The 24,687-nt window shown below is 38.9% G+C and overlaps 2 protein-coding genes across 3 annotated transcripts; one reads left to right on the forward strand and one right to left on the reverse strand.

Annotated features, from left to right (window-relative positions):
- Positions 1–10,598: 10,598 nt before the first annotated feature.
- On the reverse strand, positions 10,599–13,325 carry pigh (phosphatidylinositol glycan anchor biosynthesis, class H). The gene is made up of 5 exons (XM_079584594.1): positions 12,999–13,325; positions 12,680–12,889; positions 12,501–12,584; positions 12,297–12,378; positions 10,599–12,187 (listed from the first exon to the last, which is right to left on the reverse strand). Exons 1-4 carry the CDS (start codon positions 13,173–13,175, stop codon positions 12,304–12,306), a joined length of 546 nt encoding a protein of 181 aa, XP_079440720.1. The 5' UTR covers positions 13,176–13,325; the 3' UTR covers positions 10,599–12,187; positions 12,297–12,303.
- Positions 13,326–14,524: 1,199 nt separating this feature from the next.
- Positions 14,525–23,936, forward strand: zfyve1 (zinc finger, FYVE domain containing 1; the record flags this gene model as incomplete). Of its 2 annotated transcripts, XM_079584596.1 has the most annotated exons (12): positions 14,525–15,413; positions 16,868–17,435; positions 19,659–20,163; positions 20,288–20,502; positions 20,717–20,823; positions 21,710–21,818; positions 21,917–22,014; positions 22,107–22,224; positions 22,307–22,477; positions 22,570–22,750; positions 23,329–23,445; positions 23,704–23,936. In XM_079584596.1, exons 2-12 carry the CDS (start codon positions 16,953–16,955, stop codon positions 23,934–23,936), a joined length of 2,337 nt encoding a protein of 778 aa, XP_079440722.1. In that variant the 5' UTR covers positions 14,525–15,413; positions 16,868–16,952. The 2 variants fall into 2 exon arrangements, with proteins under 2 accessions (XP_079440722.1, XP_079440721.1); XM_079584595.1 differs by lacking the exon at positions 14,525–15,413 and having other exon boundaries at positions 16,680–17,435.
- Positions 23,937–24,687: the final 751 nt, after the last annotated feature.

Raw genomic sequence — 24,687 nt, forward strand, 5'->3', positions numbered from 1 at the left:
CACATCACGTCTGGACTACTGTAATTCCCTGTACTGCGGCCTGCCTCAAACTACAATATCTCGCCTGAGGCCTGACAATAGTCCAAAATGCTGCAGCAAGACTTCTGACAGGTACAAAAAAGAGAGATCACATAGCAATTTTACATTGGCTTCCTGTTAAGTTCAGAATGGATTTTAAAATTGCTGTTTTTGTGTACAAGGCTCTATCTGGTGCTGCACCAAAATACATACGTGACCTTCTGATTCCATACACTCCCCAAAGAACTCTTAGGTCTTGTAATCAGCTTCTGTTAACCGTCCCACGTTTTCGTTGTACCACTAAGGGTGGTCGGGCCTTGCAGGACCTAAACTCTGAAACTCTGGCAGTCTGCCCTTCGCTGTGAGGTCTGCTCCTTCATTAGCCAGTTTTAAATCAGCTCTTAAAACATATCTATTCTCTCTGGCTTTTAATTAGGTCGCTATCGATAGATTTGACATTATCTATTAATAGGATTGAATTGGGTGTAATGTGTTTATATCTGTATTGTCTCCTTTTATTTGCACATTGTCTTACTCTGGCGCAACACTGTTGCTTTTAAATATGCTATAGAAATAAAATTTGACTTGACTTGACTTGACTAAATGGTATACAGTTAATTTTAAAATATATTGTCTGGTGGACAAAATGCTTCTATTTTATTGTATTATTTATTTTATTTTGTTTTGTTTTATTTCAGCTTTATTGGTGCCTACCCCAAGTCTCTGATATTGTGGCCCGGCTCCATGGGATTTATTTGACCAATTTATCATCTGCCAATTAAAAAAATGTTAGTACGATAACTTAAAAAAAGTAATAGCATTGTTCTCAACGATAAACATGGTTTGAGTTATCATTCATGATTAGCAAAAATTTTGTGTGTAAAAGTTAATAGCCAAATGGAAAACTTTTTGTTCTAATTCCTAAAACTAAATATGAACAATAGTAATAGTGATGTTTGTCTTACCAAGCGCCGCCAGTAAATAAATATATATATATTAGTTTTAATGTTTTAAAATTAGATTTACATATTGACACTAATAAACTGTCTTCATGAAATTAAATGAATTAAGTGATGTTTTACTTCAGACTTAAATGAATCTGTGTAATCCCCCGAGAGAAGATCCCCCGAGCAGGAGGAAAGTGTTAATCAGGAAAATAAAAGTTGTGATAACGGACAGCTCGAGGGCTTTACTTGGCTCACAGCTGTTGTCTACAGAACTGCCTGTAGGCAATAACGTTACACACTCCCACACTGACTGTCATGTTTATTTGATTCATCCCCAGTTTCGGGTGTGTGGCTTATAAGCTGTTATGGTTTCAGTTCTCACACATGCACTGTAAGACAGAACCCTGTTAAAGCTGTTCCTGGTTGAACTGACAGATAACTGGTATAAGCAGTCATGTGATCCTGTGAACACAGATTGCTTGATAAAGTGAATGACAGTTCATCAACTACTATAGTAAATGTCTTTCTTTCCATGCATCAACAATGTCCTTTTTCAAAGAATTCGTGCCACTCTGATCCTCAAACTGGTCCCCTTTCACAATACCGATGAGCTGATAATGACTTCAAAGATTTGATATAAGCCTTGATTGGACTGTTCAATGTGATGGTATCATTTTGACCATTGAACTAAATCAATTGTGCTGTTCTTATGCCATTGACATGTCACTCTTGTCCACATTATAGTTTGACCTTTTGAAACCCATTGAGCAATGATCTGCTGAGTCTGACCAACAAAAGATCAATTTTGGTCAACATAAACACAAAGATGCAATCATGACACAGTGTTACATGCTGACATTTCACTTTACTGTATTTTGATTCCCATTCATTCTTTCAAAATATCTCTTACTGCACAAAAGTGAACCACGTAGGATATTAAACTATTATTATGCTGCCTGACAAATTTTAAAACATCATCATGTTTTCCTTGCAGAGACAACAATCCCAGAATGCACGAATGAGAGAATACATATACTATAATCATTAAATACACTCATAATTCATTTAATATACAAGGGTTGGTCAATAAAACTGAAACACTGGCTGATATACTGTGTTGGAGGTTTCACGCCTATATATGGTCGCCAATCTTCACAGATTTTACATTCCATCAGTAAGAGTGTGAAGGTTGAATTAGCTGAGCAATAAAACAGCTGTATAACATATTGCAATCCACACACCATAATGGGAGATATATAAGAGTTCAAAAGAGGACACATTGTTGGTGCGCATCACACTGGCTCATCTGTGACGAGGACAGCGAGTTTGTGGTGTATCGGGAGTTATAATGGTATCAGGTTATATTCGGGTACCTCCACGTAGAACGAAGCACATCCAACAGGAGTAACTTTCGACTGTAGAACATAAACATTTACATTTAGTCATTTAGCAGACGCTTTTATCCAAAGTGACTTACAACTGAGGACTACAGCAAGCGAGTCATCGTGAAGAGGCAAAAATAACGCAAGAAGTGCTCAAAATACAAAGTTCAGGCATTGCTCAGAGTAGCATAAGCCAAACAAGGGAGGATTAAAGGAAAAGTTTTTTTTTTTTTTTTTTTTTATGCCGATGAGAATGTTCTGGAGAGTGATTTTGTGGCTCTCTGTGATGGTACCACGAGCCGTCGCTCATTGACCGATCGCATGCTTCTGGTAGGGATGTAGACTCGTAGGAGCGAGTGAAAGTAGGAGAGAGCTGAGCCTGTGGTCGATCTGTAAGCAAGTTCAATGCCTTGAACTTGATGCGAGTGGTAGCCAGTGCAGAGAGATGAACAGAGGAGTGACGTGGTCCCTTTTGGGCTCGTTGAAGACAAGACGGGCTGCAGCATTCTGGATCATTTGTAGAGGTTTAGTTGCACATGATGGAAGACCAGCCAGAAGAGCATTGCAGTAATCAAGCCTAGAGATAACCAAGGCCTGGGCAAGAAGTTGTGTTACATGCTTCGTTAGGAAGGGCCTGATCTTCCTGATGTTGTGCAGTGCAAACCTGCATGATCGAGCTGTCTTTGTGATGTGGTCTGTGAAGGTCAGATGCTCATCAAATGTTACTCCAAGGTTTCTGACCGACCTTGATGGGGTGATTAAAGTTGAATCTAGCTGGATAGTGAAGTCGTGCTGTAGAGACGGATTGGCAAGAAGAGGAAGGGATGTCCAGGTACTAACCTTGTATCCAAAAAACATAAACCCACAGCCGCCCAACTCACTGCAGAATTAAATGTGTTTCCTGTTTCCACCAAAACTGTTGTCTGGAGCTCCACAGAGTCGATATTCATGGTCAGGCTGCTATAGCCAAACATCTGATTACTTGTGCCAATGCCAAATGTTGGTTTAATCGGTGCCAACAATGCAAGTCGTGGGCTGTGGTCAGTGTGAAACATGTATTGTTCTCTGATGAGTCCACCTTCATTGTCTTCCCCACATCCGTGGGATTTTTGGTGTGGAGAAGCCCGACAGAGGCTTAACCCCTGGACTGAAGCACGGGGTGGATCAGTGATGGTTTGGGGTTTGGGCTGCAATATCATGGAATTGATGATGTTAATTAATCATGATCCCTATGATGTGCACGTCACTGCCAAAGACTACCGAACCATTCTGGGGGATCATTTGCACCTAATGGTTCAAACATTATCCTGACGGGTGTGTCGTGCGTATCAGCATGATAATACACGAATACACACACAGCAAGACTTGTGACAGAACGATTGTTGAACATGAAAGGGAAGCTGAACATCTCCTATGGCCTGCACAGACACCAGATCTAAATATTTTAAAGACACTTCGGGGTGTTTGGGAGGAGGTCAGAAAGCGTTTTCTTCCACCAGCATCACATAGAGGACCTGGCCACTGTTCTGGAAGAGGGATGGCCTGTGCAGGACTTGTATCTGTCATTCCAAAGGCGAATTGATACTGTACCACAAAAGGAGGCCCTACACCATATACTAACAAATTATTGTGGTCTTAGGTGTTTCAGTTTCATTGTCCAACCTTGTATATATAGAATTACAAATAAAAATAATACCAAAATCCTTTTAAAAAATTATAAAAATACTGCATTGTAATTAATATTTGTGTGCTATGTACTTCTATTGCTTTATTAAACGTAGGATAGTACGCCATAGATATGTATGATGCCACATTCCACATCTCCAGACACGTCACCCATCTTGGAACGGTCAGCGTGTCGTTACTCACGGTTAGAATCAATGATGCCACAGTTTCTGGTTGTGAAACCGCTGAGATTTAAATTTCTGAAGAAATGAGCTAACCTTTCTTGAGAATGTGTTGGTTTCTGTTTTATGTTTTAACTCAATATTACAGGTTTTTAAACTATGGTAACTTTTTAATGTTGTGTTAGCTGATGCCCTCCGTCTTGTTGTATTGTGTTAGTTTAGCAAATATGCAGATATAGATATTCATGCATAACTACGGTTGCAGATGCTCAGGTAACTTTCCCTCATGTGTTCACGGACCGGCTTTGACCAATCCAATATGGTGGATGGCTTACGTATAGTGGCGCATAGAAACAGACACTAATGAGAACGGAATGCAATGATTGGAAGGAATTTATTTGGTCCGAAAACTTCCACAGAAGATGTTATAAATATTTATACCATGGTCTGGGTGAATATTCGATTCTGATTGGCTGCAGGGTGTCCATTAAAAAGTGATGTAGGACACCTAGTAAAGGAGTTCTAAAACCGTTAGATTTCGATTGTAAAACCAACTAAAATATAAACTAATGTTTTAAAAATGTGTTATTTGGCAAGTGAACATGGTATAAGCGAGTTAATTCCATTAACCCTTACTTAGACCACTTATATTATTGATTGCTACTAGGATGTAAAGAGTTTCAACCAGTATAACAAAAAGTGTTAAAACATTGCCTTTAATGTTGCTGCAAATGTTGAGCCTGCTGTTCAGTTGCAGAGCATTCAACATTAATCACTTAAAAGGTTTAATTTCAAGTAAGATGCTTGGAATCTCATTAGATTTGGAACAGAGTTATGACACATAAAGTCACATTTCAATCGATTATAAAATAAAACGTGGGACACAAACAGCTTTTCCAGAAATATCAATATTTTTATTGCACTGATGAGATGCCTCTCTTAAGGTAAGTGAATTAATTATGATAGGTCCATCAAGGGTGAGAATCAGAAGGCGGTGCCTTTCTCACACTTTGCATGTAGGAGTGGGGGTGCAGCCACACGAGCCAACTGAGAGGATCAACTGCAAGTAAGGACAAGATGACAACAACAACCAACAGTATCCCACACTTCCCAACCACCCGAGCCAGTACCGAAAAGGGAAGACATGCTGACATCAGAACATGTTTACTAATGGTGCATCAAGTCGCATAAATTCTAACACGCTTGCTGAGGCTTGTTGAGTGACAAGATCATTGGCTGATGAGAACAGCATCACTGTCCCTCAAAAAAGAAACCTTTACATTTATAATGGAGAGTGCCTTATTTCACTGTATTCTACATGACGTGCTTGTCATCCAACTTATTTTGAGTTGGTGTGACAATCTTTAACTTGAATGTGCGAGACTGGTTCAGCCACTTCCAGTCTGTTATTGAAAACTGGTATCTGTTATCCTATTATTTTAATTGATTGTCTTTATCATAATTGTCATCACACTGGTTTGAATGAACCCAAATGAATAGTTTTCTCGTTTACTGCAATTTATTTTAGTAATTTTCTAACGAATCGGAAGGTGTGCACATTCACGGGAAATAGGTAAGTATTGAGTTGCAAAATAAGGTGGATACAACAGCGCTCTAGAAATCTTGATTAAAATCGATCCTGATTTTTGTCACCACGTCGTTGACACCCTTATGAACCGCCACAGTCTGATGTGCTATCAATTATGATTACTTATGTTAATCTTGCCTAAAGATCCCATGCGATGTAGTGCAATAGATTTCTTACAACGGATAAATTCAAAGTCAGATTAAGTTCTTGACACTGAGCTAAGAAAAGAAAAGCAACTCATACAAGAGTCTTTGTCAGACATCTGTGTTATCATTTGTCAGCTCTAATGGTAGTATTACTGTAAGAATGCAATGCATGCAAGACTGGCATGTGGGTCAGCTGTGTTTTCCATTGACATAAACGTTTAAACGTGACTGGTTCTTGCTTACTCAATCGGAAGGAATGGGACCCATTAGAGTTTTACATTTAAAAAAAAAAATGCTAAAAATGCACACTTTTCCTAAAAATGCACACTTTTCATTGTAAAAATTATGGGGGAAAATTCCACTGACATGGATTTTTTTGGAATCACCAATATACCCAAACTAACCAATAACACTGTTCTTTTAACATGAAATACATAAATGTGTTGACATTTACAAAACCAAAATGATGGCAGATTCATTTCCTCATAAATTCTAAAGATAACTTTTAAAAATGTAAGACTGGGAGTTCAGCAATATCCACATTCACAAATGTAATTTTAACCCAGCCATGAGGAGGCTAACTATTGTGGCTCTTAATGTGAGTTTATCCAGACCAAAGGTCATTGATAGATGTAGACTGATGATTTGAAATGAAGCCTGCACAAAGCTTAAGTTTTGTTAACAAAGCGAATGCTCACCTGACCAGCTTTACAAGCTCTCTCTCACCGCTCATCTTAACAACCGAAAGAGCCGGTTTGACTGGAAGAACATCTAGTCTATCGGCCTAACCTTTCAGATCTTCTAACTGCTGGTGAGGTAATGTGAGAGCGCTAGGTTAACACATCAACATCCGCTTCCACAGACTTAGACAATGATATCTATAGGAGCTCTCATGAAACCGAGCGCTGAAGATTAACATAATCTCGGTTTAATGTTTGAGGAAATGGCGTATTGCTACAATTATTATACCGCCAAGTCTTTAAACTATGACAGTGCCATTCAAAAAGAAGGGATTGTAAATGTCATAATGTAGATTTTTTTATGACAGCTGATGATGTTTGGAAAAATCTGTATTCATACAATATATACACTAGTGTTCGGGGTTGGTAAGATTTTTTTATGTTTTTGAAAGAAGTTTCTATAATTGCAATTTTTGGAATAACACCTGTTGATGGCTTGTACAACAAGCGTCATGCTGACATTATTGCTTTTGCTTCATTGGTAGCCAGAAGACGAATACTGTTGCATTGGAAATCCTCATGCCCCCCTTCTTATTTCTCTTGGCTGAAAGACTTAATGTCCTTTCTACACCTGGAAAACATTAAACACTCTATCAGAGACTCTGTTAACTCATTTTATAAAACGTGGAATCCTATTATTTCCTAGATTTTCCTAGAAAAATAGATTATTTTTTTATTTTTATATATATATATTTTGTTTTGTTTGTCTCCCTTTTTTGTGGGATGTTTTGGGTTGGGTAGAGTTAAGAGTTTTCTGTATATTTGTATAATTTTTCTTTATTCATTTCTATGGATGTTTAAATGGATGCATAGAAAAGTAAAAAAAAAACATAATTTATCTTATGTTCTCTCTCTCTCTCTCTCTCTCTCTCTCTCTCTCTCTCTCTCTCTCTCTCTCTCTCTCTCTCTCTCTCTCTCTCTCTCTCTCTCTCTCTCTCTCTCTCTCTCTCTCTCTCTCTCTCTCTCTCTCTCTCTCTCTCTCTCTCTCTCTCTCTCTCTCTCTCTCTCTCTCTCTCTCTCTCTATATATATATATATATAATAATTAATATATAGGCCTATTAAAGAAAGTGGTGTCAAGACAACCTGTTATTCTCATTTTATTAGAATGAGTAATCAGAGTCATCTTTCTTCTTTGTCACTGTCTGACCTATCACAAAAATGGTTGCTTATTCCTCCTCCACTGTTTACAGGCACTTGGCAGTAGCAAACTTGAGAACTTAATTTAAGAGGATATCTGGTGGATATTTCTAGGTGAAAGTTTGCAGGGAGGCAGATGGAAAGCACACATTCCAAAACAACCTCGGGGAAAGAGACAGGCTGAGTACCTGACTGAAGCTGGACAAAAAGACAACGTTTTATATCAAGCTACAGCTGACATGCTTGAAACTTTAACAAATAAATAGGTAAAACAGACGCAGCCGCATTCCCATGGGTCGGTTCAGGTGACAATGCACAGCCACACCAGTCCTACCGTTCCAGCGCACGTTTATCAGGAGAAGCTACAGCGTTTAGAGGCTGAAGGGGTGGTCTTTCTGGTGGAAGTTCCAGTAACAGTTTTGTTATTCAGAGAGGTATGGGGGATGGAGAGCGTTGAAAAAGCACAGCAGTATAGCTTCCTGAGTAGAAATATCAATCTTTCTCCTTTTAAAGGCTTTATAATGCCCTCTTGAATTTATTTTACATCCTGATTTACTTCTGAACAAGTTCACATTAGCTGCTTTTGCATATCAGAAGTCAGATGCAGTTAGATTTTCCAGATTGTGTTGCTCAGCACTATTTGCATATACTATTACACAATAGACAAAGCACACAAACATAGTTTAGGGAGGGTTTATGTCGCTTCCTGGTATATAAGTACATCCAACTTACGAGTTAGCAACTGCACACACACACACACACACACACACACACACACACACACACACACACACACACAAAATTGTGGCCAATGGCAAAAAGATTACAGCTGGAAGATGGCGTCAGCGGTCCATATTCTATCACCAGGGTGTTTTTGTGTTGCCTCATGGCCTGTGAATGTTACACCTTAGCACATAGTAAAAGTCCACAGGGAGGCAAAGTGGTGCTGGGAGGGGAACTCCCATCACAGCGGGGTTCCTGCACCCTTCCCACACACTCTTCCCTCCAAAAAACAGCCCATCCTTCGGGCAATCCGATGTAGCCACTAAATTCAGCTGACGAGGGGTCTCTGTTTAAATACTTTAACTGGTATGTACATTAAATGTACATTAAAAGTCTCATAAGAGGGTAAGACCAACATCCTTTGCTTGGCCAAAGTCCTTATGAAGGCTTCCTCCCACTTGAGCTGAAAATGGCAAGTTTTATCACTTGAGTACTTTAGTTTATAAACCAAGGGAGCTCACGTGCCTCTGGAGTGTTTATATACAAAAAGATATAAACCGTGGTTAACGTCATTTAACCGCATAAGGAGGACACAGTATAAACACATCAGTCCGAGCAGCTAAACATCCTGATATTTTATTGTTATATAGAGTTGAATTGATTGGAAAAGTGCTGATGGTGGACAGCTTGTTTATGACGTGCTCCGCTGGGTGGCTGGAGGGTGTAGGACGGCCAAACCCCCACGACACCCCTCCCGAGCAGAGTTCCTGGGAGGTTCGCACCTCCGGGAGGGATGATTATCCTGTCAGGAGCATCTTCACAGCAACCTAACAGGATCATTTTAAACCCTTCAGTTGTTTTCACAGCCTCTATGGGAACGGTCAGTGCAAATGGTCAGAGGGGAATGAAGCAATGCTACATGGGAAACAGTATTTGAATAACAACAAGATCTCTGAACTCTGACCTTTAGGTTCTATTCGGGCTCAAGCAGGACTTCAATACGAGTTAAGCCCCATCAACTGCATTTGTTGCATAATATTCCCCAAAAAATGTGACTCTTCCTTCGTTTAAAAAAAAATAATAATAATAATTACAATGAGACAAAAGCGCAAAAAAGAAGTAAAAGGGGCCAATTTATGCAGGATTTAAAAAAAGAAATTCAAAGTTTATATTTTTTATAAAATCACTTAGCTACATTAATTCTGGTTAAAACTTATTCGAGCTGTAAAGCTGTTCTAGTCATTGTTATGGCCGTTCTACATTGCTGTGGGAACAAAATTGTAAACTCAATACCGTTCAAAAGTTTGGGGTCAGTTATATTTCAACATATTTTTTTAATTAATTAATTAATACGTTTAATTAGCAAGGATGCATTACATTGATCTAAAGTGTCAGTAAAGACACTTTTTTTTTGCAAAAAATCAAATCAAATCAAATATATACTAAAATAATTGATCAAAATAATTTTATATAAAAACATCCATTACGGTATCCTCAAAAATATTACCGGTAAGCAGAACAACTGTTTTCACGATTAATAATATGAAGAAATGTTTCTTGAACACCAAATCAGCATTTGACAATGATTTCTGGTTATGTTGTCATTTCTGCCATTACATAAATAAATTACATTTTACAATATATGAAAATAGGGAACAGTTATGTAAAATTGTAATAAAAAATTTCACAACATAACTGTTTCAAAAGCATTTTGTCTAACTTCAGACAGCAAAGGTTAGTAAGCGATTATTATTTTTTTACACTAGAGTCATGTTCACACAAATATTGTCCACATCTTGTGGCTACTAGTTGCCTTTTCAGATTAGCCCACTTAATTCCATTGTAACGGCCTCACCAGATTGCCTCACTAACTCAGATTTTAGCTTTCTTTGTTGAAATAATTTTCTGCAGCAATTAACAGACATGCTGTCATTTAATGAACCCAGAATATTAACTTAAGCAAACGTTAGATGGGAATCTGTGTTCTTAATCATTGTAGAAAGTTGCTTTCAAAAGTGAAGGGAATTTTTCACTGTGTAAACACAAAGCAGCATGAACTCAAATAAATATGGGTGGTTTCTCTTTCTTTATCCCAAACAAACGGGTAAACTCGAATGACAACTCTCAACCCTTGTCTATGCAACAGGCAGCGAGATCCTATAAGGAAATTGCAGACTATTTAAATAATACAGAGGTGGCATGGAAAACATATCCTCAGAACATGTCACGGTTAGTGGAATCATAAGGTAAACACAGCAAGAACAGCCAAAAAAAAACTAGTTTTGTGGTCCATGAAACAACAGAAGACAGTAAGATCTAGTGTGATGGATGTTCACAACAGCTGTGCCCCAGAAATACTATGAAACTGATATTGCAAAAAAAGGTTCCCTTGCCTTCTGTTGTCTGACCTCTAGAAAGCATTTACTCTGTACAGGAAGAAGCCACAGTATATATTTCCACTTGGTATTAAAACATAATTTAAAAATGTTGACACCAATAAAATAATTGATTCAACCATGTAATTTATAAGAAAGAAAAATCATCAACAAGTAACTTGGTGGTGCTCTGAATTCTGCAAAAAGAGTTTAGATAAACTCAATCCATCCAGTTAGAGTGAGTTGAACCTGTATGCTAGCTCTCAGTCATAAACTGCTTTGGATAACAAGATATCCTGACAAAAACTGGAACACAATCAAATGCTGACCTGACAAAAAGCGAATGAGATGGATTAGCATAATCCCTCAAGTGACCCACAACAATGGTGGCCAAATAAGATCTGCTTTAATAGCTGAATAATGCATTGATTCTCTGTACTTCTTTAAAATAAAATCTCTGTATTGTTTTTATTCATCAAGCAAACGAGTATTTGCAATTAAAACAGTTTTATGTTGTTTTTATTTAGATTTTTTTAATATAAACATTTATTCAAATCAAACATAAATTAATAATTAAAATGTCATAACGGTAACAAGTCATATAACGGTAACATACAATAAGGTCATATTTGTTAATGCATTGACTAACATAAAGTAACAATGAGCAATATATTTTTACAGAATTTATTAACCTTTGTTAATGTTCGTTTATAAAAATACAGCTGTTCATTGTTCATGTTAGTTCACAGTCCATTAACTAATGAAAACAAATACAACTTTTGATTTTAAAAAATGTATTAGTAAATGTTTAAATTAACTTTAAGGTTAATAAATGCTGTAGAAATATTGCTCATTGTTAGTTCAAGTTGACTAACGCAAGTTAACTATTATCAACAAATGAAACCTTATTGTATCAAATAGGAAATCATTAATATCTAATAAACTTATGTTGTATCAGTTTCCAAAAATTGGCACACATGTCCCCCTAGTGGCTATTTAAGGTCAGAAACTGAGGAAAACAAATGGATCTCATATTAATTGCAACATTAATATAGAAAAATAATAAAAGCACTGAGAAATACAAAGTATCTGATCATAAAATAATGTTTTTAAATTAGGTGAGACAACTGTAACCACTTAGTTTGTGGATGGAAAATGTATCTAAAAAACTACTATATGTAACAGAAAGATGTTGTGTAGTTAACAATACAAATACTACCAACAATACGCTTATGGTCCATTCTGTGGTTTTCCAATCTTTATCCTGTTTCAAAGGAAGACTCTGTTGAGTAAAAGAAATAGAGCCATACAACATATATAGACACAGACAGAATTATGCCAGTTATGTAAAACATGTGTAGTATTGCATGCACCATAACATAAACCAATACCTCTGCGTCATCTGGTCTCTGTTAGAATCTCTTGACAGCTCCTGTAGACTTGAACCAAACAATTCAGCCGAGGCTTTGAACTCTGATGGAAGAACGCAACGTGTTACTTTCAATCAATCAATCAATCAATCAATCAATCAATCAATCAATCAATTATTCAATCAATCAATCAATCAAATCAATAAATCAATCAATCAATCATACCTGGAATAGAGGGACGACGCTTGCCACAGTCTCAGGCTCTGCCGGGTCCTTGATCAGAATGCACAGATAGTATATGATGCTGTGCTGAGGTGGAAACATAAGGAGAGATTATTTTTTACATGATTTTGATTTATAGATTACAAAGTCCATCATGCACGAGAGTCAAAGACTTTGTTTACCATATAAACGGCCTCGTTGATGACAATGTCTTTCAGCTTGCTCATCTCAATGAAGGTCGTGCTTTCTCGTCCAGATGCGTAAGATGAAGACAGCTGGATGCCGAGGGAGCCGATTATAAGAAGAGTCTCATGGTCCACCTTTACAAAATGAATATGAATCATCATCCCAGCCAGCGTGAGGATGATGGCACTCGACAGGACAGCGGTGTTCTAGGCATTAATAAAAGTCAACAAAAGTCAGTATAACAATCTCATTTTTGTATTATAAAATTAAATATGCTTACGAGTTCATGTGATTTGCATTATAAAACGTTCTTACCTCGGTGAAGAAAAATATAGCATAAGCAAATAACCATATAAAGCAGGTGCACACCATCACCTTGCGCAAGGACAGTTTCGGTGAGGTGACAGTAAACTCTCTGCAGAAAGCAGAGTGAGTTTGGCAGTCTAAAGAAATTGAGTTGCCATTTATGTCTGTGAACTCTTCCTCAGCCATAGTTATCTCGCTGTCAGAATATTATGTGAATGAGGACTTGAGTTTAACTAGCTTTGTTTGTCATTTATCAACAGCCGAAATCTTCTTCTTACAGTATGGCGGTGGCAACTTAGTGTAAAGATGCATTTCTGCCACCTACTGGACTGGGGCATGGAGCGGTTGACCTTAATTATTATTTATGGGCCTTTTTTATGGTAGATAAGCCAATTATTTGATTTTACGTGAATGGAAATTAGGCTGGTGAAGAGACCCCAGTTAATTGGGTTGTAACAAGGATCTAAAGATTTAAGATCGAAATGACCTTTACATAGATCATGGTTGTATACCTGTGTATGATGGGTGTCAATTTCATTACATGTTTCCAAAATAAATAAATAATAATAACTTGTGAAAATTAGACAAGATTTATGTAGGCTATATAGCTACAGGTTCTAGGCTATCATGTTGAATTTTCACAACCGACACAATAATGATTTGAATGTCTATGTCTGGCCCTCAGATCCTCACTTTTCATTAGTGAAAAATTGAAATGTTGTCTACCCTGAACATAGTTTCTACAATCATTTATGTAACTAGTGATGCAAAGTGAAATCCTTGTGAAAAAGAGAAGGAATTTTACCCTATACATAGCTAATTTTACATATTACAAAAATTATTTTCTTTAATAAGTATAACTTACTTTATACATAATTTGGAAAAATTAGGTATAAACATACATTGTATGGAAAAATGTACTGACATAACATTAAAATATACTTTAATTTCAATTCTAATGACACATCATGTATTTAAATATAACTAATACAGATTTGTAATGAATCAATTTATTGCATTTACAAATAAACCAGTCATAATCAAGAATTTTTTTTTTTTTTTTTAGAATGTTAGTCAACACATCAAAACAAGTGTGCTTTTATAAAGTACAATACAAGATATAAAAACAAAATCATTTAAAAATGTAGGCTACTTCAACCGTTTGATGTGACATTTTTTAAAAGGTGTACTTCAGTATGATAACTTACACAAAATTGGGCTGTATAATATATCATAGCCTATATGTATGGACACACGCACACACGCGCACACACACACACACACACGCACGCACACACACACACACACACACACGCACACACACACGCACACACGCACACACACACCCCTGTGCACCTCTTTTTCAGATATGAATGTCCAATGTTATTATTCTGTCTCCTCATATGTTCCCAAAAAAGTCGTGTTTTTTTTTTAAATCATATATCTGTCAACCTCTCCTTATCCTAACACTTAAACTGAAATTGAATTAATGTCATGATAAGTGTTTAAGTCAATTTTGCTTGTAGAGAATGGACTCCATTTCCCATCTGGCTTTGCGTTTGGTAACCTTCGACTGCAGCTACAGTGAAAACAAGCCGATCAGCTGATCTGACCTGGAAACAACATTCACCCGAATCTACCGGGGAGGGGAATCGTTTTGCAAGCTGGTGGGGAAAAACAGTTATATTGACATCAACCGGCTTATTGATTTGTGTTTATCAAAGAGTGGTTGTCGTGTGCGATGTTTCAGGGAATTCAGCGGCTTATTTGATGAAGACTGCGGTGTGAATCTGGCTCGAAATCAGCTTGTTTTGTTCGGTCAAAGCTGTGTTGATCAATGTGTTGTTGGGTGAACATACTTTAAGGACAGTCTGTACGATACTAAATAATCATTATTTAATCTGCAGAAATCATATTTCTAACCCCCTAGTGTCTGTTGTCTTTGAAATTGGAGGAGCTTTTTCCAGACACGTATGCTAATCTTAGTTAGCTTGAGTAACAAAAGCCCAGGACGATAACAATACTCGAATGTAGCTGTTTTCTTAGTGTTTACGTCTGTCAATAAATACATTTCGGTTGTTATTGGTTGTAGTTTGTGAGTTTAGACACTTTAGACTGCTTGGTCACTTTTACATCAGCCAGAAAGCTAGACTTTAGTCTGACTTAGTGCCAGTGCTATACGGATGTCAACTGATCTATTTATAGTTCATATTGAATATTTGATTTTAAGCCAGTGTCATAATTTGACAACACATTTAGAATTCCAATGAAATTCAAGGCAAACAAGTAAGATATTTTGTTTAAGAAGAACTCAAATGCATCATTCATGAGGTATAATATATCATCTCTCTTGTTGATTGTACATTTAGGTTGGTCTCTGCTGTAAGTTAGTTGGTTCAACTTTCTGAGGGATAACCATAGACTGTAAAAAAATATGGACGTAGTGTCCGTGACGTCACCCGTAGGTTTCTGAAGAGCATTTTTGAAGCCTAAAGTGGGCGGAGCCGGCCGTCGCCATCTTGGCCTCGCGTCACCGCTCGTCACTCCCGGATAACAGAATATGGGCAAAGAGGCGGAGCTGAGGAGCCTGGCTATCTGAAACCACGCCCACCTAGCGCGACGTTATGGAGTTAGCAGGCTTGGGAGCTAATGCTATATGCTACTCACAGTACCAAGTCTGCGACTGCACAGGGGCTCGCGCTAAAGTGACACTGACAGTTGATGATTAAAATCAGAATGGCAATTAAAAGGTCCTGTTTTTGCCCTTCGAAATATTGTAATAGTTAAAAGACATAGCTACAAGTGAGACTGTGTATCGCGATTCTGTGCAGCTAAGTTATTCTGCTTGTTGAAAATGTATTATGCAGTAACTTTACAATATTAGGCTACTCTGAGAGTGAGTGTGACCGTGATTATGTGCATACATGTCAGTCACTCTTTATTACAGTCTATGGTCCGTCAGCGCGGCATCGCTCGTCAAGTTCGTAGAGAGATTTATTAGTCAGTCCATTTTAAATTCTGATTTTGGCCGCATCTCAATTCTCAAATGGGTCAAAACATAGATTATATTACCTGTGAAGTTCAAGTAACGTTAAATGCGCTAGAAATACGCGCTCATTCAAGGATGTGCATTTTTATTGCATGGACGGAGAAACACAGACACCTGCAGGATTTCATCTGACGGAACATAAGCATGTTATAATCTGTCCCAGAGCAACGGCACCGCAGAACGAGTGTAGCCTTTATATCTATAGACGTTTTTTAAATCTGAAAACTCCAAAAAGCAACGAAATTGTCAGACATCACATCCATTAGTGCATGTTCACAGAGGAGAACGACTGGAATACAGCGCTGGCTGTTCTCTCGAACGACACTCGACGAAAAACGGCGGAATCCAAAGCCGTGTGCGAGGTAATGGGCCACGGGTGTATTAAATTATATGAAATAATCCCGAAAAAAAGCACAAACACGGCAGAGATGGCAAATTCAGCAGCTGGAATTTGTTGAGGTGAAGTGACTGCTAACCGGCTAGCATTTACATCAGCGGGAATCCACCTGTCACTCAAAAGTGGACACACCCTTAATTTTGCAGAACTTTAAATATTAATCAACTACACGGGCGAGTTATAAAAAAATGCACCCCCCTCACAGTTGTTATGAAGGGCAAAGTTAGCTTTATAGACCAAAGCCACAGAGAGAACCAGGCTGTAAACATGTTTTGTTCTGCTGTAAAGTTGGGCATTTTAACATGGGGGAGATACAGATTTGACTCCCTTCTGCAGCCAGCCTCAAGCGGCCAGTCGATGAATTGCCGTTGAATTCACTTCCGTGTTGGTTTCAAGAGAGAGACGGGGAGGTTGCCGCTTGGGGATAACCAGTCGGTATATTTACAGAGAGCTTTTAGTAACGTTACTCGGTTGTTTCAGTTCGGTGTGATACCTCGCTATTGTGTTTAGTTGTATAATGAGCGGTCAGGGCTCTTCAGCGGAGAAGGGGTTGAACGGTGTCCTGGTTTGTCAGGAGAGTTACGCCTGCGGTGGCACTGACGAGGCCGCCTTCGAGTGCGATGAATGCGGCAGCTTGCAGTGTATGCGCTGCGAGCTGGAGCTCCACCGCCAGGAGCGCATGAGGAACCACGACAGGATCCGAATCGCACCTGGCCACGTACCCTACTGCGATTCATGTAAAGGGGACGGTGGGGTTCCGAACGGGGGTCGGCTGAGGGCAGTGGTCCGCTGTCAGGGATGTAAAATCAACCTGTGTTTGGACTGTCAAAAGCGGACTCACAGTGGGGTCAGTAAAAGAAAGCACCCTATCACTGCCTACCCTCCCTGTAAACCCGTGGAGAAGAACTGCAGCACTGGGGATGAACAGCTGGATGCTTTGAAAGCTAAACTGGAGAAAGTCATCAGCTTTCTTCTGGTGGATGAAAAGGAAGACATGCAGGTAAGTAATTTAGTTAGATACTGCTCCAAGTGGTACTGACTGCAGAATCCAGCTCCGCCTCTCTGGACGTCTAATGGGGTGGAGTTATAGAGGTGTGGGTAGGGTTCTATAGAGCTGGTAAGTCCCGCCCCCTCCGTAAAACCCCGCTGGACCTCAAAGTTAAAAAAGCGTCAATGCAAGTGAATGGGAGAAAATAATTATTTTCTGGTCCCGTTTGAATTGTGCCATGAATGTGAACATATGTTGTCTGTGAATTTTTTTATATAATCTTTCATGTTACAAGTTTGACAGTATATGGTATGATTCGTCGGCTAGCAGTTGTGGAAAAGACATAACGAGAAAGACTACATGTCGCCTATGTGACGTCACCCCATAAAGTTGACTTACCCGTGATTTTCGCCAACCTCAACGATTTTGTCCTCTCCCTGAAAGAAGGTGGTGAAGTGCACCAAAGACACAGCCATGTCTAGCGGGATCCGTGAGCTAGAGCCGTGAGCTAGAGCCGTTGACGTTTCAAACGCGTCGAAAGCAGCGAAGAGTTGTAGTCCACAAAGTGCTCTCACACAAAGTCTACCCGTATCAAACTTCTACCCGCTAAATTGTAGCATTCTTCACACGAAAGATTATATAAAAAATTCACAGACAACATATGTTCACATTCATGGCACAATTCAAACGGGACCAGAAAATAATTATTTTCTCCCATTCACTTGCATTGACGCTTTTTCAACTTTGAGGTCCAGCGGGGTTTTACGGAGGGGCGGGACTTACCAGCTCTATAGGGTGTGGTTGGATATTCTAGCTCCACCCATTAGGCCCAAATAGAGTGGTGCTGGTGTGAGGTCACTTTGTAGGCCAACCGGCAGTTAGCATCACACTGTCGTTTTGTCCTTCAAAATAATCACAGATGAAAACAACTTTTATGAATTTTGAAGCCCTAATGCAGTCGCCAAAAGCTAAAGGTAGGCTATAAAGAACTACACCACGGTCCCATGAATTCAACATCACCACAACCACTTCCGACACCAAGCTTCCGACAACTCTTTCAGTTCTCCCAGAACGTTTGAGTTAGAATAGATTGTAAGAGCACAATTATAACCGTAACGATGCTGTAAAAGCGAACTGAACTGACCTATTCGGCATGATGATGTTAAATCTCCTCGACAGCCTCTGTAGTCCAATTCAGCCACTTGTTAGTAGCAACCGCCTTATTCAAGGCACATAACAGCTTTAAAAAAAATCACGAGTGGGGGAATATTGATGTATTTTATGTTGTAGAATAAAACGTGAAAGTGCCTTGAGCTTGTGTTCACCACAGACCTTATTTCAGCCATTTAACCAAAACCCCATTCAAAAAAAACATTGACTTTGGGACAATGCTCACTACAGAGCAAATGGGTGGAGCTTAAGTCTAGCTCCGCCTCGCTACATGTCCAGTGAGGAGGAGTGAATGTAATTTGGGTCTAATGGGTTAGAGCTAGAATACCAACACCACCCTAACTCTACCCAAAACTCAGCATACTTTTTAGTACGGTAGTATAAATACAAGTTGTTCTTTAAATTTGTGTCTTAATTGAAAATTAAAGGAACGAATTACACATATGTAGATTTGGACTACTGTTGGCGTTTTTCATCATTTCCTATTTTTAACTTTTGTAAAATCAAAAATCGTTATTTGTTTTTATTAGTTGTATTTGTTAATCAATAATGACCTTTTTAGATTTTCCAATTTTACTTAATTGAATATTAAAACAACGAATGATACACAGACAATGGTCACTTGGAGCAAGGATTCTCTCACTAGTTAGTTTGGAGTGGGAAGTGGAAATCATGGAGTGGAGTGATTACAAAACGCCTTGAGCAGTCCAGGGCACCAAAGTTGAAATCTAGCCTGGCCCCGCATGGATATCGCTTGCTGGACATAGCAGGTGGAGCTAGATGGCTCAACCACACCATAACCCTATACATAACTCCACCCATAATGTCCAGAGAGGGGGAGCTGGACGTCATTTGGCTCTGCAGTGAGCACCACTTGCCTTAAGCAGGGAGGGAACTCACTGTCGCTCTGCACGACCCAAGTTTCAGACTGTCTTTTAATCTGTGTGTTGCATTGTGACAAAGCATTATGCTTTTTCTTCTTTTCAAAATACTAGTTGTTTTTTTTGTTTCACGTAACTGTGTGATATTGTCTAAGTATATGGCTTATGTTTATTTCCGGAACAGCTGAAGGATGAGGAGGAGTTTGTGAGGAACTTAGGCTGCAGGCCTGACGAGCTCCTGAAGGTGGTGTCCATTTTCGGCAATACTGGAGAGGGCAAATCCCACACCCTCAATCACACTTTCTTTCTGGGTCGTGAAGTGTTCCAGACATCCCCAACGCAGGAATCCTGCACCGTTGGGGTGTGGGCAGCAATGGACCCTGTTCATAAGGTGGTGGTTGTTGACACAGAGGGACTCCTGGGGGCAGGAGCTAACCAAGGACAGCGAACCCGCCTCCTCCTGAAGGTGCTTGCAGTGTCTGATCTGGTCATCTATCGGACACATGCTGACCGGCTTCATGATGATCTTTTCAAGTTTCTCGGGGATGCGTCAGACGCGTATCTAAAGCATTTTACGAAGGAGCTGAAAGCTACAACTGCCCGCTGTGGTTTGGATGTGCCCCTTTCGACTCTGGGTCCTGCTGTTATAATTTTCCATGAGACAGTCCACACCAAGTTATTAGGCTCAGGTCAGTTCAGGCCACTTTACTGTCCTATTCACAAAACAATAGGTTAGAAAGTACATAGAAATATATAAAGTAAGCACAATAATGAATGCTTAATACCGCTCTCTCTCTCTCTTGTGCACTGTAGATAAGCCATCAGAATCAGCTGAGCGGCTTCTTCAGGAACGTTTTAGAAAGCTTGGCCTCTTTCCGGAAGCATTCAGCTCTATTCAGTACCGGGGCACCCGCACCCACAACCCCCCGACTGACTTCAGCGGTCTGCTGCGTAGCGTGGAGCAGCAGTTAGACAACAACACTACACGATCTCCACGGTCAGCCGGTGTCATCTACAAGGCCTTGCAGGTAATTTGTTTTGTCATTAATAAGCTCAATCACACATTTAACTCATTGTTGACATGAAAGGGTGGAAGTGTCTGTTTGCGGTCCGTTTTCTACAAATGGCTGCTTACAAATCCTGAGTACTGGCCTTGAAATATTCCATAAGACACGTGTGTGCTATTTTCAGTTATACATTTTAAAGTATCAACAAGCTAATGATGAAGCTCTTGTTCACAAGGCTTTGAGTGAATGCTTCAGTGGAGAGATTCCTGATGAGCATCTGGCAAGCAACTCTTTCTTTCCAGATGAATACTTTACCTGCTCTAGCATCTGCCTCAGCTGTGGGTAAGCTGCGCCTGACTCGCATACAATTAAGTACATACTCTACTCTACTCTCTTATGCTCACCCAGGCTGCGTTTATTTGACCAAAAATACAGTAAAAACACTAATACTGTGAAATATTATTACAACGGTTTTCAATTTTAATAGAAAGTTCAAAAGAACAGCATTTATTTAAAATATAAATGTTTTTATAATATCTTTCCTGTCACTTTAATGCATTCTTGCTGAATTAAATATATCTTTCAAAAACATATTTGAATGGTAATGTTATAGATATCAAATATAAGTGTTAAGTAATGTTAGCAATTTGGTTCTTTCCGACAAAGGCCTAGACAGAATCGGGGTTGAACTTAAATATGGTAAAAAAATAAGGCTTGATTCATTTAGACCAAATATTTATTAAATGACCATGCAAGGGGTGGGGAATTTACAACTTGTTCCCTTTGAAGCCTGTAAAATGAATGTTAAAGACAACACAGGTCCAATTGAGCCAATGCTCAAAAGGGTTCACTGAAGTCCCTGAGCAACAATTTTTAGCAAGTAAAATTAATATCTGTATATATTTGTTTATTATATTTTTAGATTGGCAAATGTTCAGTTATAATGCCAACGTCACCTACCTTATATTTTTAACTCCCAAAGTTCTTTTTTACAGTTGAGTAATTTACATACACTTTAAAAATTGGTTTGATCAAATCAATAAAATAAAAGCAAGGAGTTATTTGTGCAGCACCACTCAGCTGGCTAAACTAGTAATTCCATGTTTGACTATGCTAGTTTGACTCTTGTAATGCAGAATGGAAAATTCCTCGCATGTACACCCTACTGAAGCTGTTCAGAATTACATATATTCACAAAAGTAATTCTAATTCTTTGTTTGTTGTTCAGCTCAGGCTGTAAAAACAGCATGAATCACCTACGAGAGGGTGTGGTGCACGAGGCTAAACACCGTTGCCGCTATTCAGCACACTACGATAATCGCATCTACACCTGCAAGGTAGGTCCTAAATAATGCAACACATGACCTGACCTTACCAGCTATACATATTCTGTGCCCACCCAGGTCTGATATTATGTGTTAACCTGCTATTCCAGGCTTGTTATGAGAGTGGCAAAGAGGTGATTGTGGTTCCAAAGACGACGGCATCCTCTGACTCACCTTGGTTTGGTTTGGCCATATATGCCTGGTCCGGGTGAGTGGTGCTATTGGATAATAGTTGTACAAAGGTGCATTTACTTCAGTTCATTTAGACATACAGGACTGAGTTGGGGTTTTTCTTTGCAGATATGTGATTGAGTGTCCAAACTGCTCTGTGATATATAGAAGTAGGCAATACTGGTATGGGAACCAGGACCCTGTTGATACAGTGGTTCGGACTGAGATCCAGCATGTCTGGCCAGGGGTGAGAGAAATCTGCTGTTTTTTTCCTATGTTTCCTCCATTTAAATTGCAAAGTTTTATTCACTTTCACATTTCCGTCTCAGTCTGATGGATTCCTGAAGGACAACAACAATGCTGCGCAGAGGCTGCTGGATGGTGTGAACTATATGGCTCAGTCCGTTTCAGAGTTAAGCGTCAAACCTGCCAAAGCCGTCACCGCCTGGTTAACAGACCAGATTGCTCCTACTTACTGGAAGCCCAATTCTCTCATCCTTGTGAGTTTTAATGCTAGGTTCTTTTTTAATTTGCCTCTTAAATGAAGAGAAGTCTTTACTGAAGAAAGAGTTTTGTTTTCTTTTTTTCTCAGAGATGTAATAAATGTGGAGAGGGATTCCAGGATAATGATACAAAGCACCACTGTCGGGCCTGTGGAGAAGGTTTCTGTGATGGTTGCTCCTCTAAGACACGGCCAGTCCCTGAGAGAGGCTGGGGCCTGGCACCTGTGCGAGTCTGTGATGCTTGCTTTCAAAACAGAGGCATCCCAGAAGGTATACTACACTTTAAATGGCAGACAGAAACATTTTAGATCATATTCAATAATTAACATATTAATTCATTGTGAATATATATTTATATATATATATAATATATATATATTCACACACTATATTTACTCTACTGTTCAATAGTTTGGAGTTTTAAACGTTTTTGAAAGAAGTCTCTTATGGTCACCAAGACTGCATTTATGTAATCAAAAATGCAGTATTGTGAAATGTTATTACAATTTAAAATATATTTATTATATTTTATAGAGAGAGAGAGAGAGAGAGAGAGAGAGAGAGAGAGAGAGAGAGAATTTATTTTAGTGTATAATATAAAGTGCATACTGTAATACTTTCAAAATTGATAAAGGTAAAAAATTATTCTGTTTTATTATGCAAATGTATCTGATACCTTTATTAGTGAGATCATTAATATCTTAAATGACTAAATATTGTAAAAAACAAACAATGATTGATTTACAGGTTTCAATAATTTTTAAAGTATTACAAACTTAGTATAAGACACTGTTGCGACATAATGGCATTATTTCAATTCATAATATCAAAATTCTGATCTCACACAGAACTGCTGGATGCAGCGCTGGAAGAGGAAGAAGGTGGGACTCTGATTGCCAGGAAGGTGGGAGAAGCTGTTCAGAACACATTAGGAGCGGTAGTCACTGCCATAGACATCCCTCTTGGTGAGTTCTTCACTGTATTTCAGTTTTATGAGCCTATGAACATATGTTAATACTAATATGAATTCACACTGGAAATACAGTATCAATCTATTACAATGTTTTTATAATTAAGTAGATATATTATTAATACACCTTTGGCTTGTTTGACTAACCTCTTGTGTGATCTTTAAGTTTAAGCATTTTAATTTCATCATAGTTACATACTTGCACTGAATATCAGCATATACAAATGATCAAATGCACCTGTGTATTTACTAGGTCTGGTAAAAGATGCCGCCCGTCCAGCATATTGGGTCCCTGACCAAGACATTCATTGTTGCTCCCAGTGCCAGCGCGAGTTTAACGCCCGTCTCTCTATCCATCACTGCCGTGCATGTGGACAAGGAGTGTGTAACGACTGCTCCCCTGATCGCCGGGCCGTGCCCTCCAGGGGTTGGGACCATCCTGTGCGGGTGTGCATCACCTGCAACCAAAAATCTGGAGAGCTCTAGCAGAACTGGACATATCTCCGCATTATAAGACACCCCTATATGTGGCCACAGTGCTTCAGTACAGGTTGGGAGGGAAGAAGCGATACATCGTATTGGTCGTTAAAAACAAGAGGAACATCTCTGCTTTTTGTCCCAACATTTCATTCACGTCATGCTCTTCAACTCTACATGAGCTGTTCACAGTTCAACATATGTAATGGCCTATGTATTTCTTCTTTCAGAGGTTAAGTCCATCAGGAAAATAAATGTATGTCAGACCTTTGACAATCCTTTGTCTACCATGCAATACGTTACCTGTGGGCAGGCCCAGATGGAACAAATGTTTTCGGGAAAACCTGCAGAATGGGCTTAAATGTGATAGAAAAAGTGTTAAACATGCTTAAATGTGCAAGATATGAATTATGGGCGTTCCAATTCTGTGGCTGCAGATCCATATGGACCTTCCTGTGGGTAAAGGCAGCTAACATAAGGCCTCTACAGGAGACATTAGACCGGTGCACAAATATTAGTAATATTATTTACCGTACTGTTGCTCAATTTTCAGTTTTACGAAAAATTTACCCTTTCAATTTGCTTTTAAAATGCAAAATTGTCCATATTGTTTTGCATTCTTTTACCCTCAAAGAAACCCTAATGTACATTTTAGATTCATTACTGTTTGTCTCAATTATTTGCTGCCTATTATTAATCTGATCTCACATGATCGTGCTAAACTATCTGATATTGTTCAGCATAATTTCAATTTCTTCTT

The sequence above is a fragment of the Phoxinus phoxinus genome (assembly GCF_949152265.1).
Source record: "Phoxinus phoxinus genome assembly, chromosome: 16".
Taxonomy (NCBI): domain Eukaryota; kingdom Metazoa; phylum Chordata; class Actinopteri; order Cypriniformes; family Leuciscidae; genus Phoxinus; species Phoxinus phoxinus.

What these genes read in the sequence shown, in the direction of transcription:
- pigh (XM_079584594.1), bottom strand. Translation starts at nt 13,175, where the DNA reads ATGGCTGAGGAAGAGTTCACAGACATAAATGGCAACTCAATTTCTTTA. An exon ending in CTATATTTTTCTTCACCGAG is followed by an intron (nt 12,890 to 12,998) that starts GTAAGAACGTTT and finishes ATTAATGCCTAG; the next exon opens with AACACCGCTGTCCTGTCGAG. An exon ending in TCAACGAGGCCGTTTATATG is followed by an intron (nt 12,585 to 12,679) that starts GTAAACAAAGTC and finishes TTTCCACCTCAG; the next exon opens with CACAGCATCATATACTATCT.